The 25,513-nt window shown below is 47.6% G+C and overlaps 1 protein-coding gene across 5 annotated transcripts in view; it reads right to left on the bottom strand.

Moving 5' to 3' along the window:
• The window catches only part of PDPK1 (3-phosphoinositide dependent protein kinase 1), an 80,923-nt gene that overhangs the window by 22,801 nt on the left and 32,609 nt on the right, over positions 1-25,513 (bottom strand). For 3 of the 5 annotated variants that reach the window (XR_014254582.1, XM_082428712.1, XM_082428713.1), the window contains 5 exons: positions 21,126-21,392; positions 18,094-18,136; positions 17,692-17,829; positions 12,513-12,657; positions 11,525-11,622 (listed from right to left, as the gene is read on the bottom strand). The exons of 1 other annotated variant lie outside the window; for it this stretch is intronic. Coding sequence is in view for 3 of the 4 variants with exons in the window: in XM_082428712.1 (XP_082284838.1) it covers positions 11,525-11,622; positions 12,513-12,657; positions 17,692-17,829; positions 18,094-18,136; positions 21,126-21,392 (691 nt within the window). In the remaining variant the exon portion in view is untranslated. One more of the 5 variants, XM_082428715.1, reaches the window with a different exon arrangement.

The following is a 25,513-nucleotide window of genomic DNA, read 5'->3' as shown; positions in this document are numbered from 1 at the left end:
CCTTCTTGGACCCGCCCCTTCGAGGGCTGGCTTCAAGGTCACCTGCTCAGCAACACCAGCCCTGACTGCCAGGGCAGCCCCTCCTGGACCCCTCCCTGCCTTTCGCCAACACACCGGAGTGACCTCGCCCAGCGTGTTGTCAGCTGGGAGCATCTTGAGGACAGGGGCCTTGTCTGTTCACTGCTGGACCTGTGGTGTCTAAAACAGCCCCGGACACACGCAGAATGTGGAAAGGACTGGATCTCCCACAGGCTGCACGCAGGGCAGGGATACCCTCTCCTCATAACAAACAGCTCAGGCAGGTTAGGGACTACGAGAGGAATAAGACTCGGGCGTCACGGCCAGAGACCCTTTGCAACAGTCTGCCACCTCTAGTACTGGATTGTGCCAAGTTCAACTGCAGACTTGTGGGGTCTGGCTGCTGGACCCACCCATAACTGCCGCAAGGAGGCATGACACCCACGTCACCCTAGTAGGTCCTCAGGGGCTCATCAGTGTCCAGGCAGCCCTGACAGAGCAGCACTGTGGGCACAAGCCGGCCTGCCCACCCCCCACCCCCCCGGCGCCACTCCAGAGGTATCCCCCGCGGGGCATCCTCTGGCATCGGGGACAGAACAGCTGCTTTCAGCCTTGCCCACGACCAGAGGACACAGGATTGGGGATTCCCGTGTGAGAGCTGCCCACCATCTGAGGACAAATCACTTCTCTAAGGAGCACGTGAAGTGCTGGGTCACCTCCACCGACTGATTCCACTGGGGACACCCATGGCACTGGCAGCCAACTGCCTCCCACGACCTTCCACGCCTGCGCCGCATACCAGACTCGGTAACCCGCTTTGAACGGCTGCCAGCGAGGCTCTGGCCCTGCTCAGACCGCGCTTCTCACTACCAGGTCCCTGCACGGCAACCCGGGGCACAAGCAGGACACAATACCACACAGCTCAACACCATTGTGCTCCAGACAAACAAGACCCTTTCACCTAGCCTGACCTTCTACAGATCAAGCTGTCCCTTTCCTCAACATGTTTAATAATCTGGGCTAGAAATTACTTGTCTCCGTGGACAAATTTTCCTGAACTAACTTAGAAAGTGTACCGGGTAAAACATTACACCAATATACCTACCACTGAGAGGTCTCTGGCCCTTCAGGATGACTTCTGAAATCAGGCAACACTAAAAACTGTAACAGGCCCCCGGTGAAGGGGCCTGCCTGTTGGCCCCACTGTCTCAGCTGTGGACAACTGGGCCCCCGGGACATCTGGCAATGCCTGGCGACATCTCTCGCTGCCACAATGGGGGCGGGAAGGGGCTGCTGTCACCTAGTGGGTAGAAGCCAGGGATACAGCTAAGTATCCTGCAGGCACCAGACAGCCCCACAGCCAAGAATTCTCCAACCCCAAACGCCCCCAAGGGCTTGGCTGTGAAGCCCTGGGCGGCTTCCATGGGACAGCGCTCTGCCCAGGCATGAGTACCCGCCCTCCAAAGACCTGGCTCTAAACACAGCAGGAGCAACTCACTCAGTTCTGGGATGTTCTAGAGGAGGGAGAGCTGGGGAAGGGAGGATGGCTGAAAGTTCCTTCTTTTTCGTCTTTCCTTCTCAAAGTCAACCACCCTGCTACACAAAGTGCTCCAGTTTGGGGAAAGTACCCTTCTCTTCCTGCACTGACTGAAGGCTCTGTACTGGGCACCTCAACTTAGGCCTGACTCAGAAATAACTTGACAGGGTACAGCCACCTGCAGTAAAACACAACAGACCCATGCTTTGTCTGTCTATAGCTGTATTCTTTACAGTGTATGGCTATAAACAACACAACACCAGAATTAAAATGCACAAGAAACCCAGGGCCCATGGCCACACCAATTCAGCATGCAATGGTCTGCTGTGAGGCATGCCCACTGGCCATGGTGGCCATTGGCTCCCCACCTGCCATCCCTGGGGTGGTCAGCCAGCAGGGCTCCCCATACAGGAGACTTCCTAACTGCGGGTCCAGCAGCCTCCAAAGGCAGATGCCTAAAAAACACAGACAAGGCCGACATGCTGCATATCTTCCCCATGTGTTCCCAGATGCGGTCTCTGTCCTTCTCTGTGCCCTGGAGCCAGCAGGAACCCCCAGTGGGAGACAGGAGAGAGATGGAGATTATTCCTCCTGGCCAACCCCCAGGCCACAGCCCTCTCCCACCACAGAGGGCCCCCCCCCTCAGGTGCTGGTCCCTCCCACCTGCCCTCCCAGGGCCGAGGGGCTCTCTATCCCGCTGCGGGAGTCCAGCTTCCTTGGGCCCTGCTGTCTGTAACTGGTCCCCTAGAGGTCAGCTACTCTCCTGTAGAGACTTCTCAGCCACATTTACATCCTTCCAGGACCCTGACAGCCAAGAACACCGAAGTGATTCAACAGAGGAAGAAAACAAATCAAGAGCTAAAACCAAGTGAAACCATTCAACCTTACAATGAATCAAAGAAATGTTAATGAACACGATAGCCTATCAAATCAGCAAAGATAAAAAAGAAGGAAAATGCACTGTATTGGCAAGGATTTGAAGAGGAAAACCTCACAGTGCTACTGGTGGGAATGTGAAATGCTGTGACTTTGGGGGAGCAATTTTCCAACAAACATCAAAAGTCATACAGGACAGGCTTGCTCTCTGACCCAGCAATTCATTTCTGGCACCTGATCCTCCAGGACAGAGCCAGCACAGATGGCAGGGCCATGACACAATCCTTCGGGGGCCAGGCTTCAACTCGATGCTTCACCTGTTTAGTGTTTCTGTTCTTCATAATAATCGTGCATTACTTTCGTGATTTATATTTTTAAATGTTATTATTAAAAAGTTCTAGAAATATATTTTTATATGGAAAGATATGTATTACACATAATTAAATAATTCAGACTATCATACAGTATACAGAGGTATTTGTGCTTTTAAATAGCTACATTATGCACAAAACAAAGTGGACAGGAGACACACACACACGACATGGCTGGGCTTTAAAGAGCAAATCGTGACGGCATTAGGACCGTGTGCTGCTGCTGCTGCTGCTGCTGTAAGCTTTCTGGGCCTGCGTCTGCTTGTCCCCCACAACACCTGCTGCTTACTCTTCCCCAGGAGCCTATGTCCACCTGCTTAAAGAGACTCCAAGTCCCTGGGGATACAGAGTCACCCCCTTAGAAAGGAGCTCTTTCGCTAGTCTAGAGATGAATGAATCCTCTGGAGTGTGGAAAAGAATAACTGTCCTCAGAATGATGTTCTGAAGACATAAAATAATATCTACAAGACTATACATAATGAAAGTATCAAAATATTAAAGTAATAAATATGCAATATACTAATATGTTTTTTTTAATTAATGCACCAACAAGATCTGGCAGCAGGTCTATTAATAGAGTAATTCTGAAGTAGCGATCAGCATAAACAATAGATCAAGAATCTGTGACAACTGTGACAGGACATGAAAACATCTGTGATTTCTAATGACACAGATGTTTGTTGCCTACCTTCATAACTGAACGAGATGCTCGATTTCACTGAGGGGTTAGTGAAAACAAGTAATTTTCTCCTCTCCCACTTCACGAATGGCAGATTTCTATCTGTGACACCAGGGTAAGAGCCCAAGAGTGCATTAGAAAGCCACAGAGATAATCTAGTTACCTCCCCCTGTAAGCTCAGAGATTAGCCAGAGGTCAAAATTCTCCAGCTATTGGAAAACCAAGGTCCACAAGCCACTGTTCGCTTATGCTGCCTCCTTTAGGCCACTGACCCACTCAACAGGAGGCCAAAGGGTCAGGGTAAAGAAGGGTTTGGGCTGGGTTGTTACCTCCACCCTCAAAGTGGTTCAAATAAACGGACCAGCACCCTGGGCTGTGGACCACCCTGGCCACCACAGATCTGCAGGTCAGACTGTGAGGTGCCAGTGGGGACGGAGGGACCTGACATGCTCCTGATGTCAGAACACTCTCTTCAAAGCCAAAAGTGCAGACCGCTATTGTCTTATCCATGAACCCACATGTGAAGCACAGCAAACACACTCCACAAAATGTGCTTATTAGCTCTTGGACAGAACACAAGCAAACTGAATCCAGCAACACGTAAAAAGGAGTGTGCACCATGACCAAGTGGGATTTAATCTCAGGAATGCAAAGGTGGTTCAGCACATAAAAACCAATCAATATATTACATCACATCATTAGAATAAAGGACAAAAACCACATGACCATCTTGATCAAGAGATGCAGAAAAACCATCTAACAAAAATTCAACACTCCTTCATGGTAAAGTATAAGACAAACTAGAAACAGAAGGGAACTTCCTCAACCTGATAAAGGCACCTATGAAAAACCCACAACGAACATCATATTCAATGGTGAAAGACAAAGCTTTTCCCCTAAGATCAGGAACAAGACAAGGATGCCTGCTCTCGCCATTTCTATTCAATGGGGAGGTTCTAGCCAGGGCAATTAGGCAAGAAAATGAAGCAAAACGCATCCAGGCTGGAAAGGAAGAGGTAAACTATCTCTTGATAGTAAACTATCTCTTGATGACATGATCCTGTATGTAAAAAGTCCCGAGGAAGTCACTAAAAAACTATTACAACTAATGAACAAGTCCATCCAGGTTGCAGGACGTAAGATCAGTGTACCAAAAAAAATCAACTATATTTCTATATACTCTCAATGAACAATCTGAAAATTAAGAAAACAATTACATTTACAATAGCCTCAAAAATAAAATAAAATACTTAGGAATAAATTTAACAAAAGAAGTGCAAAGCTGGGACTTCCCTGGTGGCGCAGTGGTTAAGAATCCGCCTGCCAGGGCGTCTCTGGTGGCGCAGTGGTTGAGAATCTGCCTGCCGATGCAGGGGACACGGGTTCGAGCCCTGGTCTGGGAAGATCCCACATGCCGCGGAGCAACTAGGCCCGTGAGCCACAACTACTGAGCCTGTGCTCCGCAACAAGAGAAGCCGCGATAGTGAGAGGCCCGCGCACCGCGCTGAAGAGTGGCCCCCGCTCACTGCAACTAGAGAAAGCCCTCGCACAGAAACGAAGACCCAACACAGCCAAAATAAATAAATAAATAAATAAATAAATTTTTTAAAATGTCAGTTGAAAATTTAAAAAAAAAAAGAATCCGCCTGCCAATGCAGGGGACACGGGTTCGATCCCTGGTCCGGGAAGATCCCGCATGCCACAGAGCAACTAAGCCCGCGCGCCACAACTACTGAAGCCCACGCACCCTACAGCCCGGGCTCCGCAACAAGAGAAGCCAACCGCAATGAGAAGCCCGCGCACCGCAACGAAGAGTAGCCCCCACTCACTGCAACTAGAGAAAGCCCGTGCAGAGCAACGAAGACCCACCACAGCCAAAAAGAAAGTGCAAAGCTTATAACACTGAAAACTACAAAAAAATTTTGAAAGAAATTACAAAAGATATAAATAAACAGAAAGACATTCCACGTTGAAGGATCAGAAGACAGTATTGTTAAGAGAGCAATACTCCCCAAACTGATCTATACATTCAACAAAATCCCTATCCCAATCCCAGCTGGCTTTCACTTAGCACAATGTTTTCAAGGTTCATCAATGCTGGAGCCTATATCAGAACTTCATTCCTTTTAAGGCTGAATAATATTCCACTACACATAGACCACACTCTGTTTATCCATTCATCAGTTGATGGACACCTGAGTTGTTTCCACTCCTTGGCTATTACAAATAAAGCTGCTATGAACACTGGCGTACAACTTTTATGTAAACATTTGTTTTTCAATTCTCTTGGACATATACCTAGAAGCTGAATGGCTGATTATAAGGTAACTATGCTTAACCTTCTGAGGAATTGCCAGCCTTTTCCAAAGCGGCTGCATCATTTGACAATCCCACCTGCAGAGTACGAGGGCTTTGATTTCTCAACAGCCTTGCTAATACTTCTTATCGGATGTCTTTTTGATTAGTCATCCTAGTGGGTGTGGAGTGGTGTCTCAGTGTGGTTTTGATTTGCATTTCCCTAATGATATTGAGCATCTTTTCATGTGTTGATTAGCCATTTGCTTATCTTCTTTAGAAGAATGTCTATTCAGACCCTTTGTCCATTAAAAAAAGACTTTTTTTGTTATGAGTTCTTTATATATTCGGATACAAGCCCCTTATCAGATATATGATTTGAAATTTTTTTTTCTATTCAACCCCATAGGTTGTCTTTTTCACTTTCTTAATGGTATCACAGCACCAAAGTTTTAAAACTTGTTCTGCTGCTTGTACTTCTGGTATTGTATCTAAGAAACCAGAGCCTAACCCAAGGTCATGAATGTTTACTCCCATGATTTCTTCCAAGAGTGTAATAGTTTTAGCTCCTACATTCAGATCTCTGATCTGTCCAAGTTAACTTTTGTGTATGTTGTGAGGTGGGGTAATAATGTTTTTGATGAATTGGTCATCGTTGGAGGATGACAGTGAACCAATTCATGCTTTCCAAAAGCTGCAAATAAAGGGGAATGAAGCAAGCATTTATCCTGTTTTTCCTCCACAATCAATATCACTAGTTAAACAAATAGTGGCTAAGGGGAAGTTTCTCTTTAAATAAGAATTCCAGGGATTTTTCCCTGGTGGTGCAGTGGTTAAGAATCCACCTGCCAATGCAGGGGACACGGGTTCGAGCCCTGGTCCGGAAGATCCCACATGCCGCAGAGCAACTAAGCCCGTGCGCCACAACTACTGAGCCTGTGCTCACGAACCTGCGAGCCACAACTACTGAAGCCTGTGCACCTAGAGCCCGTGCTCTGCAACAAGAGAAGCCACCTCAATGGGAAGCCCAGCACCACAACAAAGAGCGGCCCCCACTCACCGCAGCTAGAGAAAGCCTGCGTGCAGCAACGAAGACCCAACGCACCCAAAAATAAAATATATAAATAAATTTATTAAAAAAAAAAAAAAGAATCCGCCTGCCAAGGCAGGGGACACAGGTTCAATCCCTGACCCGGGAAGATCCTGCATGCCACAGAGCAACTAAGCCCATGCACTACAACTACTGAGCCTGCGCTCTAGAGCCCACGAGCCACAACTACTGAGCCCGCGCACCCTACAGCCCGTGCTCCGCAACGAGAGAAGCCCGCGCACCACAACAGAGAGTAGCCCCCGCTCGCTGCAACTAGAGAAAGCCCGTGTGCAGTAACGAAGACTCAACGCAGCCAATAAATAAATAATTTAAAAAAATTTTTTTTAATTAAAAAAAAAAGAATTCCAGCTCAAGAATGAAAGAACTGGGCTATGATCACTCTGCATTCTCTAATGAATTGATGGATCTAGGCCATCATGGCTATAAAGGGCTGTTGACAGGGAGAGACAACTGGATGCTACACGCTTCCTAATGAAGAACACACCACACACACCAGCCTCTGGTGTGAAAGGACTGAACCTGAATGTGATCAAGCAGCCACAACCAACTCCCAATTTTCAAGACATACAGAGGGGAGAGGAGCATGTTACATGACTCCACAGAGATGCAATCAGCAAACTCTGGGAAACTCTATAAGACAAATGACCTGGTTTCTTCAACAGACTGCAAGGGAAAAAACAGAGATGGAGAAGAAGCTATAGATAACAGAAATTTAAGAGAAAAATTAGCTAAGCTCAATGTGAGAATTTTATTTGAAACCTGATTCAAGTAAGCAACAACCAAAAAATTATGATGTGGAATTATGGCGACTGGAAGCTTAACACAGACTGAATATTTTAAGATATTAAGCTATTACTGCTAATTTTTTAATGTATAAAAATGGCATGGTATTATGGTTATGTTTTTTAAAAAGACACTTTGTATTTAGTAATAAATACTAAAATATTTACAGGGAAAACAAATCGATGATGGTGGAAATCAGGTCACAAGGATGGTCTGAATTTTTACAAAAAGCAAGTACTCTTGTGTTTTAAAAACAACACCACTCCATGCATCACAGCTATGACTAAACAAATACCAATACTGTAAAGACCAGAGTAATCGCTTCTCGATGGCTGGGAGGTGTGCTTGGTGGTGGGAGTATAGGGGGGCAGGTGGCCCTGCACGTGCTAGAGTGGCGGCAGGGCAGAGGCTGTGAGAGGGTCTCCAGCCCACAGCACAGCAGGATGGGGGTCAACACTGGTCTGAGGGTCTGGACAAAGGCTGTCTACAGAGGGGCACTGCACAGGTACAGGTGCAGTGACAGTGATGCTGGCTCTGAGGCTTCCCTGCTGCGTCCCCTCTCCAGCAGTCCCCACACCTGCCGCCCCCCCTGCACCCCCGTGTGTGGTGAGAGGAGCCTCCACGCCCAACTGTACCAGAAAGGCCTGCACAGCTCAGGACAGGCCTCCAGACACAAACCTCAAGTCTCAACCTCCAGGGCACCCTGAACTCCCCAAGCTTCTTGCAAAGAGGGCCACGGCCAGGCACACGGCCACAGATGAGGGGCTGACTCCATGTAATTAAGCCGCCCTCAGTGTAAAGCTCTGTGGGACCCCTAAGGTTCTAACCCCAAGGTTAGAAGGCCTAAGTCCTCTGTGCCAGAAAGGCCTCATCGACCCATGTGCCCACCCACCCTCACAGCACGGGGGTCACTCCCTGGACCCGACAGGCAGCAGTAAGAGAGGGATGCGGGGCTCACCCCCTCCTAGGAGCCACCCACTTGGACGGAGGTCTGTGAAGACAGACAGCTTGTCTCTCACGAGGTGGAGGGCGAAACATGCTCACTGCACAGCTAAGGAACCTGGGCCTCGCTCCCACGAAGAGTTCCCTTCTGGAAGCTTTAAGATGTTTTGAGGAAACCATCTCTGTACAAAAGTTTATAAAGCTAATGCAGGTGCTCGCTTCGGCAGCACATATACCAAAATTGGAACAATACAGAGAAGATTAGCATGGCCCCTGCGCAAGGATGACAAGCAAATTCATGAAGCGTTCCATATATTTTAGTTGATTCACTTTGTTATACAGCAGCAACTAACACAACAATGTAAAGCAATTATACTCCAATAAAGATGTTAAAAAAAAAAAGCTAATGCAGGAATAAACTCTAAGATTCTAAACTACGTCAAACAGAAAATGAGAGTATGTCACCAAAATTATTCATTCACGTAATTATACATGTTTTCTACATTTCCTCTAAGAAGAAAAAAAAAAAGCCAACTCAACTGTGTATATATAAGTATCGATAGTTCTGCCTGGTTTACAATGTTAAGGACTTTTTAGCCTCCTGCTTCCAGAAAGATTTTAAAAATCAGGTTTATTTCACTATTTCACCAATGCATTTAAGTTCTTACATTTTTTTAATGGCTACATGGCAGTAGGACGAGCCTGTGCCAAATATCAGATCTGAAGGAAATCTAAGTGAAGAAAAAAAGGACCAAGCAGACTCTGAGGGGGTGACTCCCATGGCTGACTGGCAGGCGATGGCTGGTCTCAGCGGCAAGTCACACACGAGATGCCCAGCAGCCCAGCAAGAACATTCAGGTTCCTGTTTGGTTCACCTCTGTCATGGACATTGCTTAGGTTACGAGTTATACCATGTCTATCAAAACATGATTACTTGCCAACAAAATGTTACTATACAATAGGAATGAGTCAAATAGATCAAGGTTTGGGGCATGTCACAGGTGCCAGGAGGACTTCCTGGGGGTTGGGAAGTGCATCTCCAGGCAGGAGCCCTGGGTGGGAAGTGCAATACAAAGGTAGGTAAGCATCGCCAGGACTAAGCCTCATTGAGAAGTAAGAGCATCTGCCTTGACTGCAAGTTTTGTTTCAAACACAAAAGGGTGGTGCTTTAAGATTCGCAGACAAGTTCCCGAATTCAAGATGCCATCTTGTGACTCAAAGAGTGTCTGTGCACAGATGAAAGCACTGACAGACTTGACAAGAACCCTCAGTTTGAAAACACAGGGCTGGGAAAAGGCCTGGAAAGGAAAGATCACGCACCCTGCTGAAGGGAACCCATGGAGGCCCAGCCAGGCCCTTCCAGCAGCACAGAGTCAAGACTCTGCCCACCGTGCCTGGGAGGAGCAAAACCCCAGGTGTTAGCCCCGCAGCTGCTGTGAAACAGGCCTCAGTTCAAGCCCGAGGCAGAGCAGGCCAGCGCAGCTGAGCTAGAGGGCTCTTCGGAGGGGCTCAGCTCCTCCCCACCACTGCCCTGCGCTCACAGCTCCCCCTTTTCCACGCGAGAGCAGCTGCAGCGAAGTGGATGCTTCTGTCTGAATCTTTCTTCCACCAACAAACCCTCTACCCTCCCCTAGCATGTCCGTCCCCCCAGGGGTCTCCATCAAGGTCCTTCTTTCAGGGGTACCCACAAGCCTGGCAGAGAAGCACATGCCCTGAGTGGAGGTCCCTGCAGCAGCCTCCCAGGTCAGGGTAGCTCTGACAGTCACACCTGTTCCTACACCCAAGTTTCATTTTCAAGGTCACTTATTAACTCACACAGGGGCTTTGAGTTTCCCCCAACCCTCAACATAAAGGGCTTTATCTTCTCTCTACCCCAATACTTGAACACAGTTTTCAGGAGTTAAACTGCCATGTTTTTACCCTCGGAGTTTATGATTTCCATTCAACAAACACCTGAAGGACAGCAAGATGTCCCCACCCCCACCATGGCCGAGATGCCCCTGGGTAGCTAAGATACCCAGGGCTCTCTTCTGACCCAGGTGGACTGCCAGCAACTGTCACAGTACATAATCCGGCTAGGAAATACCCTAGAGGAACAGTGGTTAGATGGGTCTGCAATGATTAACATGCACTTGACCAGCAGAAAAAAACCAGCCCCCAACTCATTCTGTGATCTTACAGAACCTCACTATAATCAGCGTGCCTGGGCCACCACCCCTGGCAGCTGCGCACAGGAGACAGGTAGACAGTGGGCACTGGGATACAAGGTCAGTCGTGTGTGTGTGTGTGTGTGTGTGTGTGTGTGTGTGTGTGTGTGTGTGTGTGTGTGTGTGTGTGTGTGTGTGTGTGTGTGTGTGTGTGTGTGTGTGTGTGTGTGTGTGTGTGTGTGCGCGCGCGCGCGCGCGCGCGCACGTGTGTGTGCACGTGTGTGTGAGGGCGCGCATACCACCCCCCAACCCCAGAGAAACCACAGTGCCGACAGGAAGAGCTGGGAGCTGACCACACTGACCTCGCACCCCTGCATGGGAGACCAGGAACAAATGTGGCACCCCAGCATCTTCTAGGAAGATGACTAGGGAGGGTGAGCCACAGTGGGCATCCGAGGGCCTATGACAACATGCAGAAAGCGCCTGGTGACCTACTACCACTTGAGGCCAGGAGGACCAACCATGGGCAGCCTGAGAAGCCCCTCCCTGCACCCACCAGACCAGGCACACACCACCCAGACCCTCAGCTAAAGCTGCCCAAAGGCAGAGGCTTCCCCTGTGAAAACTCAAGCATCCATTTTATAATAACAAAGGTACTACAAACAACTGTCATTAATGATGAGCATAAAGCAATTCAACCTGTTTCTAAGAAGTTGGTTTTGATTTAAGCACTGAGCAGGGATCTACTAGAAATAAAACACACACCTTGTTTACTCTCTGGGGATAATACTTTTGCTGTTCCAAAATCTGTGATCTGGATGTGCATATCTTCATTTAACAAAATATTTTCTGGTTTCAGGTCCCTGTGAAAGCAGATTTTTTTACGTTTGAGAGGAAATATTTAAAACAGTAACATTATTACAAACTCTAAATTTTGCTAAAACCAAAATGAACTGATTAATACCTATAATCTTTACAGACTAACAACCAAGAATGCAAGTCTAAGGTTAGCACTGAACAAATATCAACTGCATATAATGAGGACATTCAAATTACATCATTTCATAACTGCATCTACCATTTCAATAAACTTTTAATTGAAGTACAATCTATCATGCCTAACCTATAAAGCGCCTTTAAACCTCCTGTGGTATCATTACGCAATAAATGTACACCTTAAATTTATATATATATATGTCAACTATTTCTCAATAAAACTGGGAGGGAGAAAATGGTTAAATGGTAAATTTTACTTTATTTTCGGCTTTTTTCTTTTTTTTTTTTGTCTGCACCGCGCAGCTTGGCAGGATCTTAGTTCTGACCAGGGATTGAACCCATGCCCCTTGCAGTGGAAGCTCGGAGTCCTAACCACTGGACCACCAGGGAATTCCCGGTAAATTTTACATTATGGGTATTTTAGCACCACCAAAAAAAAAAAATCAGTAAGAAAAAAAAAGCTTAAATGAACACTTTCAATTTGACTTTATCGGAAAATCATGGAAAATGGTAAGTACACACAGAATCTACAACTGACAAAATAAAAGCACCAGTCAACGTGGCTAAGAGAATCGTTAGTCTGGCAAAAAAGACATCTGACCAATTTCATCTGATATTAAAGGTCCACAGTCTCTCAACATCAGAGTAATGTGAACTCTTCTTAATTCTCACAATGAGGCATCCCACCCTCCATAAAAGAGACCAGAGCTGACCCCCAGGCCTGGGGAGCAAAGCCTGCAGCCCCCTGGCTTGGTACCTGTGAATGATGCCCTTGCCATGCAAGTACTCTAGGGCAGACACCATCTCAGCTGTGTAAAATCGGGTGCATGTCTCATCGAACGAACCAATTTTCCGAATGTATTTAAGTAGTTCTCCATTTTTGGCATAACTAAGGCCAAAGTCTAAACATTGAATAGTTAAGGAAGAGAGCAAAAATCTTTCTTTTAAACTGACCTTAACAGCCCAGTAGCAATTTTTTTAATTAATTAAAACTGAAGGTACCTGTGGCCCGAGACAGCTGCCCCTCTTCCAGCCAGACCCTACCGCAAGCACTGGGTCTGCAGGGAATCCCTGGCTCCAGGACAGGGTCCCAGAGTGAGTTTCTCACCAACAACACAAAAACACGTGCCTCTCAGGCCAACTGCCCCTTCTGGACCCCCCATCCCCAGAAGACACCTGTGGGCTCAGTGAAGGGAAGCCGCTAGAGATGGCGGTCAGGGTCTGTGGCCCCAACGCCCTCATCAGCACACAGCCTCCAACCTGCACCAACCACACGCCACATGCCGTGCTGAGTCCATTCACGTCAAGGTTCCTCAAATGAATGCTCCTTCCCAAGTATAAAGTGACAAGTTTTGTAAGAGAAATGCCATTAATAGATAAACTCAATCTATTTATTGGGCCCCCACTGGGGAGAGACTCGAGCAACACAGTCATCTTTCCCTCAGACACCACTGCAGTGTAATTTGTTTTACTTCTGTTCTCCCTTTTTCTAAGAGGAGAAACTATAAATGGATCCCATATAACTGCTTCCTCCTGGAAGCACCGAACATATGCACCTCTTAATGGAAATCTACAGGTACTCCGCCACTCCCTGGCAGCCAAGGACAGGGTGACCCAAGTCCTCACCCGCCCTGAGCATCGGCTCCGAGGGGGTAAGGGGTGACCTGTGCTCAAGGTGTCCCATCTGGCTTCTGTTTGCCAAGGCACTTGCCATCTCCCACCAAAGAAGATGCCTGAAGCTGCGGCCCAGGAGGGAAGAGACCACCAACCGAAGCTGCTCGAACCTGCCTGTGATCGAGCCCCACCTGTGGCCTCCCAAGCCCTTCCAACTAGAACAACGTTTAACAGGAAGCTGAAGCCCAAAACCAACCTTACTTCTAGGGAATGCAAAGGGTCTCTGCCAGGGCCCCTTCCCTCCTCTCCTTGCTCTGATCCCTCCTCGGGGAAGGCTGGTATCCGTGGCCTCCTCACCAGCAGCCTGCAGACTCTGGCCCACCCAACCCCAAGCAGGGGCCCCGCCTGGACCTGGACCGGCCGCAGAGCCTCCCCACTCAGGAGCACAGTCTCCCAGAAACCAGCAGCCCACGTGAGAGGCTCGGCCATGGCCACAGTGCCTCTTCTGGCTTCACAGGTTTTGTCCCTTATCTGACCACTCCCTGAGTTCCTGTTTCCTGTGTAAGGGACACTTCTAGTTCTCTGCTCGGCTGTGGCGCTAAGTGACCGACAGGTTTTGAACATGACATGTCGAGGATCATGGCTCCAAGCCCGTGTTCTCTCTGACCACACACGTTCCTCATTCCCCAGAAACACTCTTTCAGACCTCAGTGGTCCATTTCACACCCTAGAACATTTCTACCTCGCTCAGCACAGCTAAGGCCCCAGGGCAGTGAGAGGAGGCTGCTCTCTCACAGGGAGCGAGTGAATTCCTGGGACGATGAGCACAGATCAGGCCTGTGGCAGAGCCTGAGAGCCTGCTGAGCCCAACGCCTGCGCTTTGCAGAGGAACCCAGCCCAGAGAGGTTAAGCAACTGACTCAAGGTCACAAAGCCAAGGAAGGACAGGACTGGAGCCCAGCTTCCTGAGGTCTAGTGTGCTGTTCCTGTCCCCAAGCTGCAAGAGAGGACACACAAGGACAGGCAGGTGGGAGGTGGAGGAAGAACGCAGGTTAGCAGAGCAACAGCCTCTGAAACCCCTCAGCCTTCATCCCTGCTGGAGGGAAAGGCACCCTGGCTGGCTGGCTGCGGTGCCCAGCCCTGCATTGCACCTAAGGAGGGAGGGAGGGCTTCTCTGAGCTCAGCCCTCTCTGGGGAGCAGGGATTGAGTCTGGTCAAACTGAACCTCCAGAGGGCAAAGAGGCTGCCAGTGCCCAGGAGGCCCCTCATGGATCTACCTGCCTGTTTTCAGTCTGCTGCAGGGGTGTCACCAGGCTCTGCCTCACCTGTCCTGAGAGTGTGCTTAGCCCTGTAGTCGCTGGAGGAGCTGCTCCCCTCTCTCCCCAATGTGTAAATTATGGCTAAAAGGAGGATAGTGTGCACACTGGGGCTTTTATTCAGGCAGAGTGTTTCCTTTTCTTTATCTTTCAACACACTGTATACTACAAAGGATTTTCAGTGGAGCGGAAGTCCCCAGGTCTCGCTCCTGTCAGAGATAAGTGAGCCCTTGCAATCTCCACAGGCTTTCAAATTTGTCTTAAAATGTCAAAAGCAACAGACACCATTGGATAGAGACCTAGAGTCCCCTCCACCTGCATTACTCTGGCCAATCCCGTCTGAAATCAGACAGCGAGCTCACTCATCTAGCCTCTGAGTGCCTGATCCTACTGAACATGACCTTGGGAGAAGATGAAGTCAAGTGTGTGTGACCTGCTGGAGCCTCCCAACCAACAAGACTTATTCTCCCCAGGCCCCGTAGGAAGCCCAGGCCTGGGACTCCAGGAAATCTGGCAGCCAGAGAGCCCCACAGGCTCAAGGAGAAGCACAATCACATGGGTGCCATGGAGCACAAGCAGCAAGAGGTCTAGGTGGCCTCAGAGGTGAGATACAGAACAGATAGGTCACTGATGGCTGCTGCATGAGCAGTGACAGCAGACGGGGACATGGGGTGATGCTGAAGCCAGGTGGAGAGGCAAACACTTTAAAAGACCTAAAACAAACCAACAAGGAACCCCCCTCCCTGCCCCACATGCTCTTGGCTACTAGACCACTTTACTGCTCCCCTTTACGGTGAAACCACTGGGAAAAACCCACTCTGTTTGCCTTTCCTTGCCTCTCTCTCAATTGAGCCCTCCGCCCCACCCCCAGACTGCCACTCTCAACAACACTTTGCATGGGAAGCAATCCACAGGTCAGGTCAGGGCCCAGCTACTTGACCACTTGGCACTATCTGGCAGGGCAGCCAGCACCCTCCACCGGAAACCATCTGGTCCATGGCCCCTGGAACTCTGTTCTCTCCACTCATTGGAACTCTTCCTTGCTGGGCACCCTCCGGCCCACCGACACCCCAGCCCACCCCCCACCAATCTGCACACCAACCTGACTCCTCAGGCTCTGCAGGCAGCCACCCAGTAGCCCACTCAGGCCTCAAGTAGCAAGGATCAACGGATGCATCAATTACAGGACCATTGTGCACCCAGCTCTGAGGCCCCACACCCACAAGCCAGCTTGACTCCATCCTCCCAGCTCACTTACAAGAGCCTTCCCTGCAGCAGCAGCCCAAGTGAGAGCAAACAGCTACCCTGCTCCAGACCCTCCTCCTGGACTCTGTGCCACACTTAGAAGAAAATCCAAAATTCTTGCCGGGACTCCAAGGCCCAAGGAGCTGACCCCTGCCCAGCCTTTTTGTACCCCCCACACATACGCACACCTGCCCCTGCTCTGCCCAGGCCTCGTGCTGACGTCGTCTCCTCAGACCACCGAGTTAAAACAGCTGATCCAACTCTCCACCGACCAACTCCTACCTGGCCTTACTACTCTTGTTCCCTCAGTGTCTATCACACAGCCATTAATCACCTGTGTAGATCTAACTCCTGTGCAGAAATGCAAGCCCCATGAGCGCAGAGCCTTCACCTCATTTACCAGCATGTTCCCATCACCTGGCACTCAACCAGGACTTCTCAATAAACAAAAGGAAACATTCAGCTGACAGCTGAAGGAGCCAGAAAATGGTGTTAAAGGGGAAACAGGATCGAGCAAAGTTTTAACCCAGAAGAATATGTGTGGAGAGAGGAGAGAGGGGGAGGGAAGGGGGTTAAGATCAGGCCCCCACCCACAGGTGGGATGGGGAAGCCAAGCTTTGCAGGTGGTGGGGTGAGGGGAAGGGGCTCTGGAGACCTAAGGGCAGGAGGAAAAGAACAGATGCACAGACTGAGGTTTACACTTGAACAAGCTCTCAACTCCATTTGGCAGCTCGACCTCCCTCATCGAGAAGAAGCTAAGAGCAGCTGCTGGGATTGAAGACAGAGTCTCTGGGCAAACGGGGGCTGAGGGAGTCCCGGTTTGGAAGAACAACTGCAGGAGAGGGGCTGGGGAGTGAGGAGACCTGGCGGGCCTGGCTGTATGATGAATGGCCCAGAGACAAGCTGACGACACAGATATGGCCCACCCTGACTGCCACGGTGCCCTGTCTCCTTGAACCCTGAGCAAAGAAGAAAGAAAAAAAGTGCTCCAGGGATTAGAGGAGAAGTCAGGGAACATGAGATGCCCTGAAATAAAACAAAGAATCAGCAGGGTGTGACGTCCCTGCAGGAGAAGCAGCTGGAGAAGCAGTGTGCACAGCCCTGGAGAGCCAGGCACTGGATGATCAGAGACATCCATAGGGGCGGGAGTGGGGGAGGCTGGAGGGCCCTGGGGAGGGGCTGTATTTGGGAGGACAAGTCCTGGATACAGAAAGAAAGGGTTGGGCTCCTGTGGGTCACTCCCTAGACTTTCTACCTGGCAGCTGAGCCTGAGAAAGATGTTCCTTCCAACCAAACCCCACAACCCAGGGCCAAAGAGGGCAGAAAGGTGCCCACCTCCCGGGAGCCCCGGATGCCCAAGATCCTTCTTCCTCTCTCTCACTTCCCTGCTTTGAGCACTGGATTTGACACCTGACAGATACTCCAAGGATGCTGATTAAAAAGGAATGAGGGCACGCCTTTAAATAAATGTCTAGCAAGAACAGCATTAAAATAATGATCCTTTAGATATGAAGCTTACCAACAAAAACCCTCAAAAATGACTGTGATGATCTCCCTTGAAGTAATGTTCTACTTCAGTGAATGTCAGCAATCCCAGGGGGTCCCAAAGCAAAGTGATGTGAATTCGTCTGTATTTAGAATAAGCTACCCTTTTCCCTTCCAGGGAAGGGGCTACTTGTGAAAACAAAAACGGGGTCATGGTTCCAAAACGATAAGGGGTCACTGGCGTGATATCAGAAGGCTTTGACTGTTCAAAGGATACAGAGCTTTTCATCATCCTGAAATGTGAAGTAAAGTTTAACAAAGAAGGGGTGATCCAGCCGCGACATCACGTCTCTCTCTCTGGTTACATACGGGACTTTGTTCTCTTTGATAATGTGACGTTTCTCTAGAATTTTAACTTAAGAGAGAAGCAAGTTACTACAATTGGAAATGGTAAGAAAACACTAAAGACACAACTCATAAAGTAACAGATAAAAATTAAAGTTTTTCACAAAACGCACCCACCAGATTTATGATCTCTAAGACCAACAGTGTCCTGTCCCCTGAAATCAGCACAGAAACCTCCAGGGGCTGGGCAGCCAGGTGGCCGCGTACCCAGAGGTGCGCTGTTCCTGCATCCTAGACACTGGAGCATCCTAGCTCGCTGGAGTTAGTTACTTACTAGCATATTCCCTTGAGGTTGCCAGTTCTCGGGCCAGGACAACCTGGTTTGGGAAGAAAAGGGGGAAAAAGAAGAGAAAAAAACACCCAATGTAACCAGGGCACTGAGTCTCACAAGTCACCCTGCAACCAACCACACAGGCTACCCCGCCCCCACCACGAAATTACATTTTAAATATTTTTGGTCCTGTGCTAACAAACATAGCTGAGTGTCAATGACTAAGTTAATGTGTTCTAATAGTTAAAGGAAACACATGTATCTCTCAAATGTTTCCAGAAGGTTCCTCATCAGATGCCAACAGTTCCCCCTCATGCAGTGAAATATATATTCAGGAACATCTTACGACCAGCATAACCCTCACACAAACAGTAGGAAGAAGCAGCAAATAATATCTCCACAAGGTGCGTACTGGGAATTTCTTCAGAAAATAACTCTATGGATAGGTCCCCAGTACATGTTCATTGCAAAAGGCCACCCTGAATTTGGGCTTTTACAAATAATAGTTGCATTTCACTTGATGCCACTCTCAGATGCTGTAAATCCCATCCCTGCTACTGAGGGCACAGGAACCGCGGCCGGCAGACAGCGCCTCCCTCCAGCGTGCAGTCACACACATACACCCGCCCCCCACCCCCTGTGCCCTCTCCACAGCACAGCCCGGTCTTACACTCGACTTCGGGGACAGAGCACCAGTGGGGCCTCACACACACTGAAAAGAACTTTCTACACGAACACACCCTGGGCACAACCTGAGTAACGACTTCCAAATGCCTGATGAGCCCAGTCTGGCAGTGAGCTGGGGTGGTCCCCACCACCGCCAGCTGGTGCAAATTCCTCTCCTGAGACACCTACAGGAAACAGCCGAGGACCAGAGAGCAGATGAAAACCTGCTGACTCCCGGGAAATACCAGAGCCTCCGGGAAGACCTCTGGAGGCCCCTGGTTGTAAGTTATATCCCGTTAGGGAATTCTTCACCAAGTTCATCAGAAGTGACCCTGGAAAAGCACTGTGTGTAACCCTGCAGTTTTTAAGAAGAACAAGGTCGGATTATATGTGTTCAAGTGGAAAGATCTTAAAGATCTCTGTGGAGGAAGGAACCTGTGTGGACTGTTCTCAGGCGCTGGTGAGTCCAGGAGAGTGGGCTGGGGAAGGGCTGGCCTTCTCTAGGTTATGTACCGGTGTAACGCTAAATTTCTTCACAGCAGCATGCACTAGCTACGTAAGTAGGAAAAAGGAAGAAAAACACTGAGTACTAATATTTAATGGAATCCTATCTGAAGAAGATATTTATGTCATCTTTCTGTTGTGTGAACTCTGCATATTCTATGCAGTTTCCTTATGTCCCTCCACACGGCCCGGGCCAACTGCAGGGGCAGGAGACGTCAGGATCACCCTCAGGTAGCTGGTGGCAGTGGACCAGGCTTCCCCCTCTCCAGCGCAGGCTCCATCACATGAAGGTCCTGCCTGGGGATCCAGCCTGGGAGCTGCCTCCCCTGGAAACCTCATTTTAAGTTGTCTCTATTTCAGGAATGGTGAGAAGGAACTGAGGGTAGCACATATAATTTGAGACCCAAGGCTGCAGGATTCCAAACAGTACCAGAAAGGAGGCTCCAGGCTCACAGCACTTTCCTGGGCACCACCCTGGTGCAGGGATGACAAGAATCTCAGCTGGGGCTTTTCTACATCAGGAGTCTGTCACCCAGAACAGATGGCACCTACTTTTACCCACGGTGGAAACCCAGGGACACAGGGGAATTTCATAAATACAACCTCATTTTCCAGTCAATATAAATGTTCAATGAAGTACAGCTGAGAAAAGGAGAGAGAACACTTCTTCTTTTACTGGACTCGTGTAAGTAACTGTGCAGAACACCCCAGATTCTTTTCAAAATAGTTTTTTCTTTCTGAAAGGACCTGTGAGTACCAGACCTACCGGGGATTATCCTCAAAGTTGAAGGTTTTTATCATGAGAGCCCAACTCTTTCATTAACTTAAAAACTGCCAATAAAAAAATCTAAATTAAAAATGTAAAAGGAGCAAAAGTTAACACTTAAAACGATGTTGGGAACATGGGTGAGCCCCAGTATGTCATGTTCTTTGTATTTTGAAATATTTCATAAATGGAAAAAAAGAAAAGGAAAACAAATTTCACACGAGGTTTCTTCACAAAGGCCAGGCAAGAAAGTCTCATTATTCAGGAACCCTGCTGGCGTGAGGAGCTGCAGCTCATGCTGGGCCCAGCTCAGAGACCACGGCGGCAAGGATCTGTCTCTTCTGAAGGCACGGACTAAGACTGCGCGCCCTGGCCAGGGGACAGCGGCTCTGGCCTTCCCGAGCCTGCAGCAAGCCTCTGGCCCAGCCATAGCCACATGAGGCCTCCAACTCAGCAAAGGGCAGCTCTGAACCTTCATATCTTTGCTTTAAGAGGAAAAATACCACAAGATAGGTAAAACTCTCTCAGGTAACAAAAAGAATTACCCTGAGTGTGACGTGACAGTGCTGTGATAGTAATTCTGTCCATGAAACTGAGGACACAAAAATCTGGAAGCTAGCAAATGTCAATGGTGTACTGTTTTATATTTTAAAAATAACAGAGAAATAACAAAGGTCGTTAAATGTTTACCCAAAACTATGAAGAGATACACCAACACTAATGTTTACTCTAAGGAACAGGAAAGCTTCCCAGGGCCTTGCTAACAGGACACAATGATATGAAATGTAACTTGCTGACGCCTGGTTAGAATACAATCTAACTGCATTTTTTGAGAAAATTAAAAATAAGATCATGAAATGCCTTTTAAAGCTTTCCCCTACAAAATCATGAGCTAGATATTTAAACCACATGATCTGCCTGGTGGTAGCCAGCCCCAAGTCACCTTCACAACAGGAGAGGAATCCTCAAGGGTTTGAGACCCTCCTCTGGGGTAGAACACCACTGTGGTGTCTTAGTCCCCCAGCTCCAAGTCCCGAGGAAGGCCAGTATTCCCAAGGAAAACACCCTCATTCGATATACAGCAGCAGCTTATACTCACTGTTGAAAAAGAGCCTTCACCAAGAATTTTCCCAAATTTAAAGTCTTCTGGCCGTTTCTTCCGAGGCTGTGGTGGCGGCTGTGTGGCGTGTTGCAGCGAGTTGGCACTTGGCCGGGATTCGGCCGCGGTGCTGTCCATGGTGGGGCCCTGCCTGCTACCACAGCTGGGAACGCCAGGGGCCGTGCTGGACTCAGTCTGGGTCCTCACCATTGATGGGGACGGGCAGGAACATAATACCACGCTGGACTGAATAGGAACGGTGTCATACTGGTGGACACAGGAAAAAAGAGGTAAGATTCAAAGTGGCTCACCCTTCCTAAACGTATAAACTAAAGTGTTGACATCGTTGAAACACCACCAAGCACAGGGCAGGCCATCTGATGTTCTGCCATGCAGTTTGGGCCACTGCCCTCCTCTCTCAAGTCCCTTCCCCGCTCAAATCCCACCCTGCCCTGTCCTGCGTGCCCACGGACCCCACCACCCAGAACCTACCTGCCCTCACCCTCTCCCTCAGCACTGCGTAATTCTCCAACACCTCCCCCACCCCCACCCAGCCATGGCCAGCTGGCCTTCCCATCACACTGCCTGGCCTAAACATCATCTGTGGCCCTGTCCACAGAGAAAGCTGGTCCAACCCTGTGACCACGGTGTTTCCCATCCCAGAACCCCTCCCCTGCTCACCCACTCACATTTAATATAAGGCTAGACACACAGAAGGCACTCAGGGTTTGAACAAACAGACTAGCTTAAGACTGTATCCCAGACTTCCCTGGTGGCGCAATGGTTAAGAATCCGCCTGCCAATGCAGGGGACACAGGTTAGATCCCTGGTCCGAGAAGATCCCATATGCCACGGAGCAACTAAGCCCGTGCGCCACAACTACTGAGCCTGCGCTCTAGAGCCTGTGAGCGGCAACTACTGAGCAGGCGAGCCACAACTACTGAAGCCCACGTGCCTAGAGCCCATGCTCCACAACAAGAGAAGCCACTGCAATGACAAGCCCGCGTACCACAACGAAGAGTAGCCCCCGCTCACCACAACTAGAGGAAGCCCACACGTGGCAATGAAGATCCAAAGCAGAAATAAACAAACAAACAAATAAATAAATAACTATATCCCACAACTAAATAGAATTTTAACCTAGCAATCCTGGAACACAGAAGTATAACTTAATGGAAAAAAGAGCCCAAGAATTGCCAACTACACATAAAAGATATAGTTGATAAGAAATAAGCTGCTCAAAAAAAAGACAGTAGTGGAATAACTGCTTAACAATTTGAAAAATAACTGATTTAGAGCCCAACTGCTCACTACACACCAAACTTACCTCTAAACAAATTAAAGAATTATGTTTTTTAGTTATTTAAACAAATTCAAAAACCTAACAAGTTTTTAAATTTTTTCAATGCAATCGCTATTAAAAGAAGCTGGCTTCCTTGCAGAAATCGACAAGATGATCTTAAAATTCATATGGAAATTCAAGGAACCCAGAATAGCCAAACAATCTCAAAAAAGAACACTGGAGGACTCACACTACCTAATTTCCAAATTCATTACAAAGCTATAATAATCAAGATAGTGCAGGTCTTCCCTGGTGGCACAGTGGTTAAGAATCCGCTTGCCAATGCAGGGGACACGGGTTCAAGCCCTGGTCCGGGAAGATCCCACATGCCACAGAGCAACTAAGTCCGTGCACCGCAACTACTGAGCCTGCGCGCCACAACTACTGAAGCCCACGTGCCTAGAGCCTGTGCTCCGCAACAAGAGAAGCCACCGCAATGAGAAGTCCGCACACAGCAACGAAGAGTAGCCCCTGCTTGTCACAACTAGAGAAAGGCCACGCAGCAACGAAGACCCAACGCAGCCATAAATAGATAAGATAGATAAAGAGGAAAGGAAAGGAAAGGAAAGAAAAGAAAAGGAAAGAAAGAAAGAAAGAAAACAATGAGGTACTGGCATAAGGATACACACATGGGTGACTGGAACAGAGTCCAGGAATAAACCCGTATGTCTACGGCCAATCAATTTTTGACAAAAGTGCCAAGACCCTTCAATGGGAAAGGACAGTCTTTTCAACAAATGATGCTGGGACAACTGGATATCTACATGCAGAAGAATGAAGTTGGATGCCTTTCCCACAACAAAATTTAACTCAAATGGATCAAAGATCTACATGTAAGAAATAAAACTAGAAAACTCTCAGAAGAAAATGTAGGAGTAAATCTTTATGATCTTGGCAATGGTTTCTTAGATATGAAACCGAAAGCACAGGAACAAAAGAAAAAAACAGTTCAAAGGGACTTCATCAAAATTTAAAAACTTTTGTGCTTCAAAGGCACCACCAACAAAGTGAAAGGACAACCTAATTAAGGGAGAAAATATTTGCAAATCATATATCTGATAAGGGACTTGTATTCAGACTATATAAAGAACTCTTACAACTAAATTACAAAAAAACAAAAACCACACAGTTAAAAAATAGGCAACAAATCTGAATAAACATTTCTCAAAAAAAGACATACAAATGGCCAATAAGTACATGAAAAGATGCTCAACATCATTAGTTACTATGGAAATGCAAATCAAAGCCACAATGGGATTCCATTTCACACATACCAGAATGGCTAGAATCAAAAAGATAATAACAAGTGCTGATGAAGACGTAGAGAAATTGGAACCGTCATATTGGTGGTAGGAATGTCAAATGGTGCAACCACGTTGAAAAACATTACAACAGTTCCTCAAAAGGAAACAGGTATCACATAACCCTGCAATTCCACTCCTAGAAATGAAAACATAGGTCCACACAAATCTTGTACAAGCATGTTCATAGCAGCATTATACATAGCAACTAAAAGGTGGAAACAACGCAAATGACAATCAATGGATAAATGGATAAACAAAATGTAATCTAGCTATAAAATTGAACAGTCAGCCATAAAAAGGAAATACTGACACATTCTAAAAAACAAATGAACATGCAAAACATTATGCTATGTGAAAAAGGCCAGACACAAAAGCCCCATACTGTATGATTCCATTTATATGAAATGTCCAGAAAAGGCAAATCTATAGAGGAAGAAAAATTAGTGGTTGTCAGGGGCTGGAGGGGAGAACGGGGAGTGACTGCTAATGGGTTTGTTTTTGGAATGATGAGGATGTCCTGGAATTGGATGGGGATATACAACCTCATGAATACACTAAAAGCCATTGAAATACACTGTAAATGGGTGAATTGTATGGTATATGAATTATATCTCAATAAACTGTTATAAAAATAGCTATATCATATATGACCCCATTAATTTATATATAAGATCTCATTCAAATCTGTAAATCCTAAAGACTTTCTTTAACGAAGAAATGCACAAAGGATAGACACCAAAAAAACTCAAGTAACTAGATGGAGAGATACACCATGTCCTTGGATTGGAAAAATCAACATTGTGAAAATGACTATACTACCCAAAGCAATCTACAGATTCAATGCAATCCTTATCAAACTATCAATGGCATTTCTCACAGAACTAGAACAAAAAATTTCACAATTTGTATGGAAACACAAAAGATCCCGAATAGCCAAAGCAATCTTGAGAAAGAAAAACGGAGCTGGAGGAATCAGGCTCCCTGACTTCAGACTATACTACAAAGCTACAGTAATCAAGACAGTATGGTACTGGCACAAAAACAGAAATATAGATCAATGGAACAGGATAGAAAGCCCAGAGATAAACTCACGCACATGTGGTCACCTTATCTTTGATAAAGGAGACAAGAATATACAATGGGGAAAAGACAGCCTCTTCAATAAGTGGTGTTCGGAAAACTGGACAGCTACATGTAAAAGAATGAAATTAGAACACTCCCTAACACCATACACAAAAATAAACTCAAAATGGATTAAAGACCTAAATGTAAGGCCAGACACTATCAAAACTCTTAGAGGAAAACATAGGCAGAACACTCTATGACATAAATCACAGCAAGATCCTTTTTGACCCACCTCCTAGAGAAATGGAAATAAAAACAAAAATAAACAAATGGGACCTAATGAAACGTAAAAGCTTTTGCACAGCAAAGGAAACCATAAACAAGAGGAAAAGACAGGGCTTCCCTGGTGGCGCAGTGGCTGAGAATCTGCCTGCCAATGCAGGGGACACGCGTTCGAGCCCTGGTCTGGGAAGATCCCACATGCCACGGAGCAACTAGGCCCGTGAGCCACAACTACTGAGCCTGCGCGTCTGGAGCCTGTGCTCCGCAACAAGAGAGGCCGCGATAGTGAGAGGTCCGCACACCGTGATGAAGAGTGGCCCCCGCTCGCCACAACTAGAGAAAGCCCTCGCACAGAAACGAAGACCCAACACAGCCATAAATAAAAATAAATAAAT

This window comes from Balaenoptera physalus (assembly GCF_965194825.1).
Source record: "Balaenoptera physalus genome assembly, chromosome: 16".
NCBI classification, from domain to species: domain Eukaryota; kingdom Metazoa; phylum Chordata; class Mammalia; order Artiodactyla; family Balaenopteridae; genus Balaenoptera; species Balaenoptera physalus.
Note: the sequence above shows the minus strand (reverse complement) of the source record. Positions and strands in the feature narration are given on the sequence as shown.